The sequence below is a fragment of the Cricetulus griseus genome, chromosome 3 (assembly GCF_003668045.3).
Source record: "Cricetulus griseus strain 17A/GY chromosome 3, alternate assembly CriGri-PICRH-1.0, whole genome shotgun sequence".
Taxonomy (NCBI): domain Eukaryota; kingdom Metazoa; phylum Chordata; class Mammalia; order Rodentia; family Cricetidae; genus Cricetulus; species Cricetulus griseus.
Window position 1 is genome coordinate 207,451,183 of NC_048596.1, and position 13,942 is coordinate 207,465,124.

Sequence of the window (13,942 nt, forward strand, 5' to 3'; positions counted from 1 at the left end):
TTATGTAGTGATGCTTAACTGTTTTATTGCATTGAAGAATGGTTATATTATATATATATATATATATATATATATATTATATATATATATATACTGTAGGTTGTATAGTACTAGTGTAAAATCTTAAAGATGAGAAAATGTTCGTGTGAGAATGTGGAAGACTTTAACGCCTTCTGTTTTGCTGCAGCGTGTGTTCTGAGCTTGGCTCAGAGTATTAACAGACCCATGGGTGTGGCGTTGTCCAGATCAGCACAGTGGACTGCTGCGGGGTACGAGACTGGAACCCTGGAGATCACTGCTCTGAATGAGTCAATATTGAATGAAATTATTGAGTTTGTGGAACCTTTTGTTTATAAATATCCCCAAGAGGCAAAATTTGTTTTTATAGAGCCACTTGAGTGGAAAACAAATTTGGAGCCCTCCGCATTTGAATCAGGTTATATTGTCAGGTAAGCTACTTAAAGGCGTCTAGAATTTAATAATAATTTTATTTAGATTTTCACTGACTGGTTAAGGGGTCGGGTCTAATTAATAATTTCCCAAACTGGGGGTTGCAAAGTGGAGACACATAGGAAACTTAAAGATATTTCAGGTGGCAAGCATGGAATTTATTTCATTTTTAATGTAAATGTCATTTCTTTATGATGGATGCATTTTCCAGATCTCAGCTTCCAATGCTCACTCCCTTTTCCTGCTCACCTTTCCACTCATCTATATGCCTTTCTGGATATTAATAGTTCCTGGTTTGTGATGCCTGATATAGCCAAATCCTTACAAGTATTTAATCATCTCCCTCTCTAGAATGACAAGAGGAGAGTGGAGAATTTTGCTCAATACAAGAGAAAACAGAACCTGTGCTTTGTGCATATGCGATACATGCTTTGCTACTGATTTCCACCCATGGTCCTTAAGGGAGAAACTTCTTAGGAAAGAGTCTTTCAGATAAACGATTTATAAAGATTCTACCACTAGCTCAAAGATCGGGGTATTTTTGGATATGTGTGTGAACATGTGTATGTATGTGTGTGCATACATACTTATGTATACAAATGTATAATATCTGTGATTAGATATACGTAAATGTATGTTGTGTTTGAGTAATAAGCAAGCACTGGTGTGTATTTACTTGAGGGAGCACCCTTAGTTAATTATGCAGCTTGGTCACTATCTTTCCTGTTACCTGACCCCTTTGAGGTTTATTTTCTGTCTTAAAGACTGATCTCATAAAAAGCAATTTTCAAACTCAACTAAAGCTTCCTGCAGATAGCTTTCCTCTTTCCCTTGGGATTGTTTGGACAAGAAAGTCAAGATTTCATTTACACAATTGCAAACCCATTCATGAGCTGCACTGAAGAGCTCTTTAGTGCCATGTCTCCCTTTTCTGTAGTTTTGAATTTTTAATGGTGTGGTGCATATTTGCCAGAGGTCACTATCTGCCCTAGTACTGGCCATTTGTAGATGACTGCCTAATTCTTCTTGGTTGCTTCCACTTAAGTTCAATATATGTATATTTATCTATTTAATTTTGAAAGATGGACTCAGCTGCAAAACCAATTAGAAACACATTAACTACTTTGTACAAAGGTGGTTTTATAGCAGATGACAGGAAAATTGTCATCATATCTGGCCTCTGCACTAATTTTGTGTGCCAAGTCCAAACATGACCACATCTTTCTTCTTAGTTGTTGGGGATGCAACACACTCCTCAAATGTGTCACTGTTTTCCTTTCTCTTGAACACATTTTTTTTTTACTTAATTTCCATATGTAGTTTCTGCTTGCAGTCTTCCTGCAGGCTGTCCCCTCCTAAGAGAGATACTTGGGCATTTTGATACCACGTGTGTCTTGAAAACAGTGGCTACTGGACTACTTCTGTCAACTTTGTTGTGAATCTCTTTGTTTTTGCTCTCCATCATTTTTGTTTCTGACCTTTACTGAAGCTGCCTTTGATGTTGTATGAGAGAGGTTCAGTAGTATCACTTACTGGGAACTAAACCATGCTTTGGTGGCTCTGATGAAAACCAGATGGATACTGAAGGACTGCCTTAAAGAAGGCAAAATTTAGTTTACAGATAAGACCTTGCTAATAACAGAAAATACTAAATGCTTCATATTTAACCCTATCTCTTGTTTTACACACCAAATTAAGGAATTTTCAATAGCCTGTGATCACTTTTCTGTTACTGTGACAAAGTACCCTAGACAATCAACTTGGAAGGAGGGAAAGGGAAAGTTTGTTTTGGCTCATGGTCTTTGATACTTCTTTCCACCCTGTTTCTTCTTCTTCTTCTTCTTCTTCTTCTTCTTCTTCTTCTTCTTCTTCTTCTTCTTCTTCTTCTTCTTCTTCTTCTTCTTCTTCGAACTGTGATGAGGTAGCAGAAGTATGTGGTGGAAGGTACCTCATGGTATCTGGAAAGAAAAGAAAGAGTTGAAAGAAGCCTAGCCCCAATATCCTCTTCAATGTCATACCTCTGGCACCTTAGCTCCCTTTCCTGTCACTGTGATAAATACCTTGACAAAAGCAGCTTAAGAGAGAAAGGGTTTGTATGGCTTACAGTTGTAGGTTATAGTCCATTATGGAAGGGGAGTCAGACTGGCAGGACGGAGCTGATCACATGGCATTCAGGGTCAGGAAGCAGAGAGCGCTAAATAACACTCACGCTGCTGCCCAGCTCCTGTTGTAGCTAATGTTGTCAACTGGAAACAAACCCAGATGTACCTGGGAAGAGAGAATCTCAAGTGAGGAATTGCCTCCACCAGATGTACTACTTGTGGGCTTGTCTGTGCAGGGATTTTCTTAATTGCTAATTGATGTCATAGGACCCAGCCTGGGCCAGTGGGATTGAACTGTATAAGAAGGGTACCCGAGAACTCCAGGGGAACCAAGTCAGTAAGCAGTATTCCTGTATTGCTTCTGCTTCAGTTCTTTCCTCTAGGTTCCTTCCTAGACTTCCTAGCTCCTTCCATGACTTCCCTCAATAATGGACTATAGCCTGAAAGCCAAATAAACACTTTCTTCTCCGGGTTGGTTTGGTCAGTGTTTTATCACAGCAAGAGAAAGCAAAGCAGAACAGAAATTGGTACTGGGAACATGGGGTAATGCTGTGATGGACCTGGCCATTGGGCTCTTATTCTTCGGACTTTTGTGGGAAGAAGGTGGAGGAGTTTGGAGCTTTGGGCTGGAAATGGGGAGAGCACTCAGCTTAGTGAGCTGTCGTGGGAGCTTGGGTGATGAGAATTAGAGTAGAGGGAGTCTCATATGAGGAATTGCCTATATTAGACTGACCTGTGGGCAGGTTTGTGAGAGTGTTTTTTAATTGTTAATTAATTAATGTAGGAGGGCCCAGCCCACTGTTGGCTGTGCCATTCCTGGGCAGGTGGGATTGAGCTGTATAAAATAGCCAAGCAAGCCAGGGGAACCAAATCAGTGAACATCATTTCTCTGTAGTGTCTGCTTCAGTTCTGGCCTCTAAGTTCCTGCCTTGAGTGCCTGCCCCATCTTCCCTTCATGATAGTCTATTACCTGCAATCAGAACAAACATTTCCTCCCCAGGCTGCTTTTGGCCAGTGTTTTTTTTTTTTGTTTTTGGTTTTTTTTTTGTTTTTTTGTTTTTTTGTTTTTATCACAACAACAGAAAGAAAACTAAGACAGTTCCCTTCCTCTATTTATACAGTTCAGGATTCCAAGCAGGGATAATCCAGAGATCCATCTTCCAGGTGATCCTAGATTCTGTCAGAGTGACAGTTAACACTGGGCATCACATCTGGTGAGCTGTTGCTTACCATGTCCGTTAGCCATGTCTCCTAAAGGTCCTTCCAGTACTACCCCAGGCTTCCAATACTACCTAGCATTGGCACACAGAGGACATTTATTTTTTATTTTTATTTTTTTCATTTTTTATTTGAATTAGAAACAAGATTTATTTACATGACAATCCCAGTTCCCTTCTCCCTCCCGTCCTCCCCTACCATCCCCCCAACTAAAACCCTACCTATCACATATTCTTTCTTCTATTCTTCACCTGACTCAACCTTTCTGCTCCCTCATGACCTCTCTATCCTTCCTCTTCTTCCCTTCTCATTCTCATAGCTCCCTCCCCCCTCTTCCCATGCTCTCAATTTGCCCAGGGGATGGTGACCCTTTCTCCTTCTCCAGGGCACAATGTTTGTCTCTTTTAGGGTCCTCCTTCTTTACTAGTTTCTCTGGCAGTGTGGATTGTAGGCTGGTAATACTTTACTCTATGTCTAAAATCCACATATGAGTGAGTACATACCATGTTTGTCTTTTTGTGATTGGGTTACCTTGTTCAGAATGGTTTATAGTTCCATTCATTTTCCTGCAAATTTCAAGATTCCATTGTTTTTTTCCCGCTGAGTAGTCACAGAGGACATTTAATGTCATATTACATGTAGTAATATGACAATTGATGCCCTGAATGGCCAGAAGTACAAACTACTTCATCCTTGGTTCTTGGTTCATGCCCATTTCTGGCTGAGCTGCTGACCTTCATTCACTCCATCTCATGTGCTCCTCTAATGTGAGGGAGATGCTCTCTTTCAAACAGGACTAAACTCTCTGTGTCCATGTAGAAGGTCAGCTTGTCATGAAAGCCTTGAGCCCTGTGCCTTTTGCTTCTACTCTACAGGAATATCCTTGGATGCTAGAGCATAAAAGCAGATGCTTCTCTTGAGAGACTACTTTATCCCATGCCTTTATCCTTTATTCTACAAGTCTGTTTTCCCTGCTCCAAATCTATCTCGTGGCAAAGCGGTGTCTTGTGTGGGTCCCTACAGCTACTGATGGGACTATACTTATTCTTTAAGCTGTGTTGGCCCATATGTGTTCTCTGTGGTAGCCAGTCTGAGTTTTATCAGCCTTTTCCTGGTGAGTGAGCAGCTGATACTGGAATCCAGCTCTTTAGACATGTAGAGAAAGCCTTCATCCACTCTTCTGTTGTCATTAGTATAGGTTCCTTTTGTTTTGTTTTCTTTCATTTTTTTGATTTTTTTTTTGAGGCAGTGTTTCTTTGGGTAGGCCAGGCTTGCCTTGAACTCACACAGATCCCTGAGGCTGTCTCCCGAGTCCTGGGATTAAAGTCGTGCAGGCACCACCACCTAACGTGGTACAGGTTCTCACTGAATAGATGAGCACAATGTGTTCTCCCGGGAACCACACACCCTATGTGTTAATCCTGCAGGAATGTTTATCAGTTGTCAGTAGTTATCCAGTTTGGTTTATTTTGGGGGAAATAACTTTCATTTTCAAATAAGCTGTTGGTCTCTTTTTATTAATGTTTGGCATTTTTAATTGTTATTAACTAAACTTGTTCTCCGATATTTTCATTCATGTACACAAGACATACTGATTACCCTTACCCCACAGCTCCCTCCCAGCCCTGATCACCTGCCCTCCTTACCACAATTCTCATCAATTCTCATTTCTGTCTTCCTTGTTTTGTGACCCACTGAGTTTGACAGTTGTCTGTGTGACCATAGGCTTGGTGCTATCCATTGGAGCCTGGTGGGCTCAGCATCAGATCCAAGCCCATTTCACAAGCCTTGGTTTTCTCATAAGTTATTAATAGGGTTGAATAAAGTGTTCTGGAGGGTTACTTCCAACCTACAGAGCTGTGGGATTTTGTGGGTGGCAGTTGTACTATGGTGACGTGTCTGTTTCGGTGGTCACAACATACAGGCTGATGCTTTGCTTCATTTGTAGTTTTGATGACTGGAACCCAGGGCTCTGCACATGTTAGTCAAGTGCTGTGTCACTGAGCTGTGCTTTTGTTTTTTACTTTTTGTTTTTTGTTTTTTTTTTAATTCCTGAAATACAAATATTTTCTGAGCCTCCTTCCCCATGTTATTGTTTAGCTGTGCATTTATGAGTAGGTACTGTGTTTGGGACATTAAAATAATGCTGAGGATCTAACGAAAGATATTTTAATATGCATTTTTAATTATTATATATATTAAAAAGTATATATTTTAAAGTATATATTTTAACATATATCTTCCCACATTCCTGCTTTTTGTATCAATGGAGTATTTTAAAGGGCCCTCCCCAATTCCAGCTTGAAAATCTCTCTAGTTGAACAGTGGGTTTCAGCACCTTCTTTTGTTTAATATTTGCTAAGTTTATCGGTTATCACACATGTACATGATTCTTGCATGTGACTGTGGGGTGTGTGTGCTATGGCATGCATGTGGATATCAGAAAACAACTTCAAGATATTGCTTCTCCCCTTTCATCATGGAAGTTCCAGGGACTGATGAGTCATCAGATTTGCTCACCAGGGGCTTTTACCTGTTGAGCCCTCTCTCCAGCATAGTGGGGTGCAGTGTTGTTCTTTCCAAGAACTCGTTGTTTAGAGTTAGAAATGATGAAACTGATGTTTCCTTTGTGCATTCTGTGGTGTTGTAGTCCTCACATCTTTGCTTCAGCTGGTGAGCAGTGAGAGACACCGCCCCCATACTTTCCTAGTTCCCACCATGAGTGTCCCTATCCCCACAATGGCTTTATGTTTTTGGCTGTTAGTCAGCCTATTGCTCAGCCCTATGATCATCTATTTACCATTCAGTGACCATTTCTTTGGTGAGTCAGTCACCTTTAGAAATGGCCTTCATCCTAAAGAGTATTCCAGGAGCTTGTTGTGCAGAAAACACCGTTTCCACACAGATATCATGACCAAGTCGACATGTATGTTATGCATTCAATTATCCCACAGGTATTTATGCAGCATCTTCTAAATGCAGTTACTATTTGAGGCACTGAGGATGGAGCCAGTATCCATGGGTACCAGGTAGTACCATGCTGACAGAGATCCTGTGTTAGCTTATTGTTGCAGTGACAAATGACCACAAAACCACTTAATAAAACACAAAGTTTCCTGTAGTTCTGGAAGGCAGAATCTAGAATGAATCTGCAGGATGAGAAAAAAATCAAAGTATGATGAGGACACACTCATTCAGGAGACTGCAGGAGAATTGGTTTTTTTCCTTTCATAGCTCCCGTAAGTTTCTTCCACTCCTTGGCTTGTGTCCACAAATAGCTATCACCCAGCTTCCAGCCTCTAATGATCTTTACCTCCCTGCTCCTGTATAATCTGTTTGTCTCTGATAGTGCAGAGGCAGAATTCTCTTCCTGGGTTAAAACCCTTTAGTTAGTCCACCTCCTTATTCATCAATTTAACCCCTTGTTTCCTAAGAGGAATATTTGGGAAGGCTATTATTCTGTCTTTCACAGTCTCTTTCTCTGCTTGTTTGTATTTTAATGACATAGTGATTGATTGGGGTAAATGTCTCCCAAAGACCCCCGTGATAAAGTCTTGGTTATCAAGGAGGTGGAAGGACCTTTAAGAGATGAGCCTAGTGAGAGATACCAGGCCATTGGAGGCCTGTGTCTGAATGGGAATTTCAGGATTCAGCCTGTCTCCCTCCTAGCTCCTTCCTGGGCTGTGTTGTAATTTAAAAAGCAAAAAGCAGCACAAGAGAGAAAGCCATGTTACAGAGCTCACATGGAGGGGTTTTTTATTAGGGGAAAGGGAATGGGAAAAAGGCAAGGTGGGGTGGGGGGAGAGACTGGACTCTGGAAACAGGAACAGCAGAAGAGAAAAGAGAGACAGGGGGAGGGGAGACAGAGAAAGGCAGAGAAGGGAGGAGGTAAGGGAGAGAGGGAGGGAGAGAGAGAGGGGGATAGGAACAGACAAATAGAGAAGAGAGAGAGAGAAAGGAACAGATACAAAGAGAGAAAGATGGGAGGTGGGTAGAGCCCTTTTAGGAGGAAATGTAGTGCATGTGCATAGGTGGTGCTCTCAGTGGATGTAGCTGAGGGCGTATCCTGTCAGAACCCCAAGGGCAGGCCAATACAGATGCTTGAATACTAACAGGCTGTAAGGTGTACATGGGCTGCTGTACACTCCCACCCTCATGCACTCCCTGGCTACAGTCCCAAGTCGATAGAGCCAAATCATTGTGGACAAGAGCCTCAAAAACTATGAGCTCAAACCAACCTTTCCCATTTTGAGCTGATAACCTCAGGTATTTTGTTACAGTACCCAAACTATCACAGTGCTGACACAAATAATCTGGATCTGCTGGATTTGCTCTTTATGGCCAATCTGGAATGTTCCACATCTACTTTCCCACATTGCAGCTTGGATACGGGGGTTCAGATGCAAGCCACTCTCTCAGGGATATCCACATGTAAATATAAACAATAGCTAACTGAAGAACTAGAGATTTAATTCATGCTGTAAGTGATATAAATCTGTATCAATGTCACTCTCATGAAACCTTTATTTAAATCTCAACAAAAAAATTAAAAATGGGTAAACACAAACCTGGGAAAGTAGGGAAAGGCCATTTGGGGGTAGACGGGAGGGAGGGTATGGTGGGAGGAAGAGAGGAAGGGGGAGAAACTGTGACTGAAAGGTAAAATATATGAAAAGAGGTTAATCAAATAAAAATTTAAAAAACAGAAACTTACAATGTAAGGACAAAAGAGACCGAATCATGGTGTTCACAGTGAGGAGATAACCTGCATAGTGCTCTAGTTTGCCTTTCTGTTCGAAAATATGACATGGCTGAGGAAATTCCTAACCGAGTTACTGTGGCATAAGAACTTTAAAAATAAAGTAACATTGGAAAACTCCAGTATGTGAGTGAGTCGGTGGAACTAGTGAGCTTTTCAACAGACCCCCAAAAACAGCATATCCTTTGAGAAACAAACCTGCAAACTGTGACTAATTGAGTTCAGAGTGAACTCTATGAACTGTGGGGATGGTGCTCTGGGAGGACTGATGCTCACAGTGGCTGCTGGGAGCTTGGGAGTTGAGTCACAGCATGAGAGTGCAGAGAGACAAACCAGAACCTTCCAGTCAGAGCCAGTTCTGGTTCCTGGAGACTGGGTGTATGTAGTCAGTCAAAATATCTTCATAATGTCTTCTGGCATGAAGGTAACTTCAGTTTTCATATCCTCCCCCCAATTTTTAGTGAAACAACAGCCAAATCAGAAGAAGTTGATAAAGATGGAGAACCCCTGCTACTTCTCTGTGTGCCTAATATTAAAGTCAGGAGCTTTGGGCAACTGTCACAGTTTTTATCATTTGCCAAAGACAACAAGCTGCAGGAGGCACAAGCCTGCATTGAAGGTGATACGAACTCTCCATTTGGCATTTGAACTTTCAGACACACAACCCTGGGTGAGGGGGCGCTTTATTATATTCACTTGAAAAAACCTACCATGTAAAAGATTTAAAAGTCATATGCAGCACTTCATGAGAATTGTCATTCATTTTTCTCGGCTAAGTTCTTAATGCCCACATCCAGTTTCTGCTTTAAATGGAAAGTATGATGTGTCACCAGTAGGCTTCTAGGTTTCTCATTTTTGCATGTGGCTTCTGGAAGGCCCAGTGCCCTGTAGCCTGTAAGGTCATGTTAGAAGACAGGTTACAGGGACCAGCATGAGTCTACCTCCCTTTGGCATACGGTGATGTGCATGGCAGCCTGCTTCCTCCAAGAGGGATTTGAACTCCTTCTTTGGAGGAGACAGCCCTTCTTATGTTCCTTTCTCATTCCTTGACTGTGTTCCATGTGTGAAATCACAGCCTCCTGTGAATAATTACGTGCATTCAGCTCCTTGGGAAAGTTTCTCTTTCATTGAAGAGATACACTAACCTCATTGTCATTCATTTATAAGTGCCTAATGTGAAAAATACTGTGATTGGTTGCCTCTTACACTTGTGTTACACACATTTCCCATCAGGAGAAACAGCCACTCATAGGTAATGTATCATATGTCTTCTGTGGGCTTAGAATAGGATTCCAGGAATATGGTTAACTAAATTCTGCCCACTTCTATGTGGGGTGAGAGAATATTCTTTAAAAAGTAAAGATGTTAGGGCTGGAGAGATGGCTCAGTGAGTAAGCACACTTGTGCAAGCATTGAGACTTGAGTTCAAATCCGAAAACTGACATAAAAGCTGAGCATAGCTGTGTGTAACTGTATCCCCAGCACTGTGGGGGAGGAGACAGGCAGAGGGGCTCTGGAGCTGACTGCCAGCTAGATCCAGGTTCAGTACAGATCCAGTATTCAAAAGGCAAAGAATGATAGAACAGGGTACTAGTACCTTTCACTTACCTTACAAGCATGATTGTGTGCAAGCAGCTTCATTTTTATCTCATCCCTACAACTCATTATGTAGCCACCTATACAACAAAGCTACTTCTTTGAATAGGGATGAAATCTCAAGTGCAGAGTCAGATTCAAGACGGGAGTTAGCAGAGGAGATACAATACAGGGACCACTATATACTTGCTTTAGCTGAATGACCATTGTTATTTGTCCTTCCTGTAAGGTCTTCCTTAAACCCGAGTTTCATAGCACATGGCCATTTGGAAATCAGGTCCTCCCTTGCAGTTCAGTTTTTGTGTCATTTTAAAAATCTTCATTAGACAGCAGCCACAAGGTTGGTAAGCTGAAGTGCTTGACATAGCCTGTTCCTTGGTCCTATTTCTTATCTCACATCAAACCATACAAGGCAGTCTTCTGCGGCATAGCTCACTTCCTGTTGGAGAGTTAATGTCATCATTTCATCCAAATCAGACTTTTAGAATTCATCTCACAGACATTGTTTCTCCACATCCCAATAAATTCAGAGTTTCATTTTGCTAGAATGTTCTGTTCTAAACAAAGATTTTCTCATTTTCCCTTACTTTCAACTATATTGTTTTTGACATTTACAAACTATTTTCTGCATCTCTGGGATCCAGTTCTGTTTCTGTATCATCTTGGCCATGCATTTTTTTACTTGTGCTTCACAGACTTGGAACACATGCAAATACTGGTAACATTGATTTTTTCCAACTCTTAATATCAAGAGGTCAGGCTGTGTGTACCTAAAGGTACTGAGAAGTTAGGCACTTCAAGCCTGTGGGAAAAACTGTAGCAGACCTGTAGAGAGAAGGCAGTCTGCTTTGGGAAAGAAAAGGCTTAGGAATGGGGAACAGTGGCAGGCACAGACACAGATGCAGACAGCCTAAGTGGCTGTTCTTGTAGGCAAAAGCATTTCTCTTCAAAGCAACTCTGAGCATGTTAGTTGAGTGTATTTATTACACTAACATCCTATAGTCAATGAAAGAAGGGAGTTAGTCTTGGTTTTGGTCTTACAGTTGATAGAACACAAGGAAGAACATATGAAGAGGTTTAAGACAGCTCCTAATAGACTCTCAGAAAGAGGGAGGAATGTAACAGGCTCAGCCAGAGGAAGCTGAATGCAAGGAGCCAATATTTTAATGAGAATTTGGTGGGATTTCTTAGTCTTCGTATCGGGATAATTTTTACTATTTATTTATTTATTTTGTCAGCTAACAGAGAACCTATGGTGAAAATCTTGGGATCATATTATGATGAAATGACAGATGATCCCCCTACCATAACTATTCTCGATTCGATCACCAGCGACCAGGACATGCATAACAAAAGGAAAATCGCCATCCTGCTGAAGCAGCTGGACCTGCATCTTCTCAACCATTCCCTAAAACATATCTCAGAGTGAGTGCAAAGAGAAACAGTCAAGATCAGTTACAAAGCTGTTCTTAGCATTTTAGAAAGTAATATAGAAAAAGTATAGAAGTTACTGCTATTGAGTTAACATTTCAGTTTACAGGAAGAAAATGTCCAATCTATTGGATTTATATATGCAAGATCTAATGACAGTTTTAGTTACTATTGCTAGGACAGTCTAATGGGTTTTTCTCCAGGTCAGAAGGCATTAGATACCTGCCTATTTTTAAAGACTCTTTAGATAATTTCACATATCATTAAGCGATAACACAATTTACATCCAGAGTTTGTGTGGTACAAATTGTGCTCATATTTCTAGTATTTACTTGGAGTGTGGTACTATTATTATGAAATGAACACTTGAGGGTAGGCAAGATGGCTCAGCAGGTAAAGATGGCTGACAACAGGCTTGCTGCCAAGTCAGATGACCTATGTTCTATCCAATGGTGGAGGAAGAAAACTGACTCACACAACTTGTCCTATGACCTTAACACATGAACTATTGCATGAACATGTGCCTACATATAGATACATGCAAATAATAAAGAAGTAATTTTAAAAAACAAATTAACATTTGTGTGTATTTAGTGTTATCATAGGTATGATTTCTTTTCCATTTACTTTTTAATTTTATTTTTTAAGTTTTAGGTATGTACTTATTGTATGTTTAGGACATCCACTCTCAATAGCTCCATTTTTTTTTTTTTGAGAAACTCCTCTCCTTCCCACTGGTTTACTGGTCCCCTTTGTCTCTCTAGACATTTTGCCTTCTACTTTCATGTCATATGTGTATGTATAATATATACGCATGATTTTCTTCATCTATATAAAACCTGGGTCAATGGTCAATGTGAACTTCTCGAGGCTTTTACTTGTCACGGTGATACGTGATTCTAACACAGTTGAAATGAACTTCCAGCATTAATTACAAATAGGCATCCCACCCCCATTTTGGAATGTATCCATGCATTTCCTTTAGATTCTGTTTCAAAACACTTGATTTTTCTAACGTTTGTTTCAGAGGGATCCGTTTGAATCCAGCAACGTTTAAGAAAGATATCGAGCTGCTCAAACGTTACTCCGGAAAAGGGGATGAGACGGTGCTGGAGTCAATTGACTACACCTCAGGTTTGTGTCTCCTCAGGTTTCTTTGGCATCATTTATGTCTTCATGACTGTGTTTGAAACACTTTCCCGTGGTTGAATTCTAGTTGGATATTCAAGATAATGAATTCTCTCATGTCCCACAATACCTATTTATTTTGTTGAAGTGGATATACTTTCAACTTGCCTAACTGAACTCTTCCTGCTCATGGTCTCACCACTGGTTTCAGATTATGAATTTTCAAATGGGTGTCGCGCCCCACCATGGCGACAGAGTCAAGGGGAAGTCTGTTATGTGATAGTGAAGCCACACGACGTGGACGCTCTGTGCCTCACCTGCAGTGCAGAAGGAGTGTTTTTAAATGGTGTAAGTACCTTTTAAAGAGACACGGCAAAACCCAGATGTCTGGGCTTCTGTGCAAAGTGTGTGAGGCACGGCTTGTATGGTGGGCTGTGTCCTGATAATGGTAGACAAAGGAGACAGAAGCCCCATCCTTTCCAGTGCACCTCCTGGGTAAATCCCAAACTATTTTAAAATCAGCTTCGGTTGTTGTCACTGCAGGGCCTGAAGCCAGTTTTTGAAGAAACAGGCTTAGAGGTACCCCTTTCCATAATTCCAAACTAAAATCCCTGTAACAGAATTGGCTCCCAGATTAGTTACACTTGGATTAAAGATAGAAAAGAGCAAAAGGAAAACACAAGCAATTTGGGAAATAACTGTAGCTTACATCCCAAGAATTCAAGGGCAAGGGAGCAAAGGAGATTCTTCAGCGGGGAAGCTAAGATCAAGAGCTCCAGCAAACTGGGATCCAGGCAGCAGGGGAGCGACCCTTTCTAGGCTGCACTGCTTCCCATGGAGCTCAGATAGTCTTGACAAAGCAGGCCTCAGCTTGAGGGAGTGGATGCTGCCCAGTTTGTTCTGGCAGACTTGGGACCTGGGCCTGTGAATTGGGGTACCAGTCATCCACGAATGACATCTCTTGAGAGTCTGTGGGAAAAGGAGAAACTGGACACTGGAATCAACCATACACATGGGAAACATGGAAGTGAAAACCTATTACTGAGGACCCATTGGGACAGTGGGCATGTAAAAGGAGGGACATTCTTCTTTTGATCCTTGTTGTCTGAATCTAACCCAACCTACAAAATAGAAATTGAATTTAGATTCCAAGACTAAGGATGTCAAAGGAAGTTTGGGTAAGTAGCTCTGAGCTAATCAATAAGAAGTGCACAGCCTCTGAGAGCCCCAGCTTGGGACATGTGAATTCTGGTCACTT

General features: G+C 41.2%; 1 protein-coding gene across 1 annotated transcript in view; it reads left to right on the top strand.

Moving 5' to 3' along the window:
- Positions 1 to 225: 225 nt before the first annotated feature.
- Positions 226 to 13,942, top strand: part of Armc4 (armadillo repeat containing 4) — a 154,095-nt gene continuing 140,378 nt past the window's right edge. The window contains exons 1-5 of the mRNA XM_035441473.1: positions 226 to 449; positions 8,991 to 9,148; positions 11,364 to 11,550; positions 12,584 to 12,690; positions 12,896 to 13,032. Of these exons, the coding sequence (XP_035297364.1) occupies positions 226 to 449; positions 8,991 to 9,148; positions 11,364 to 11,550; positions 12,584 to 12,690; positions 12,896 to 13,032 (813 nt within the window). The remainder of the gene's footprint in view (positions 450 to 8,990; positions 9,149 to 11,363; positions 11,551 to 12,583; positions 12,691 to 12,895; positions 13,033 to 13,942) is intronic.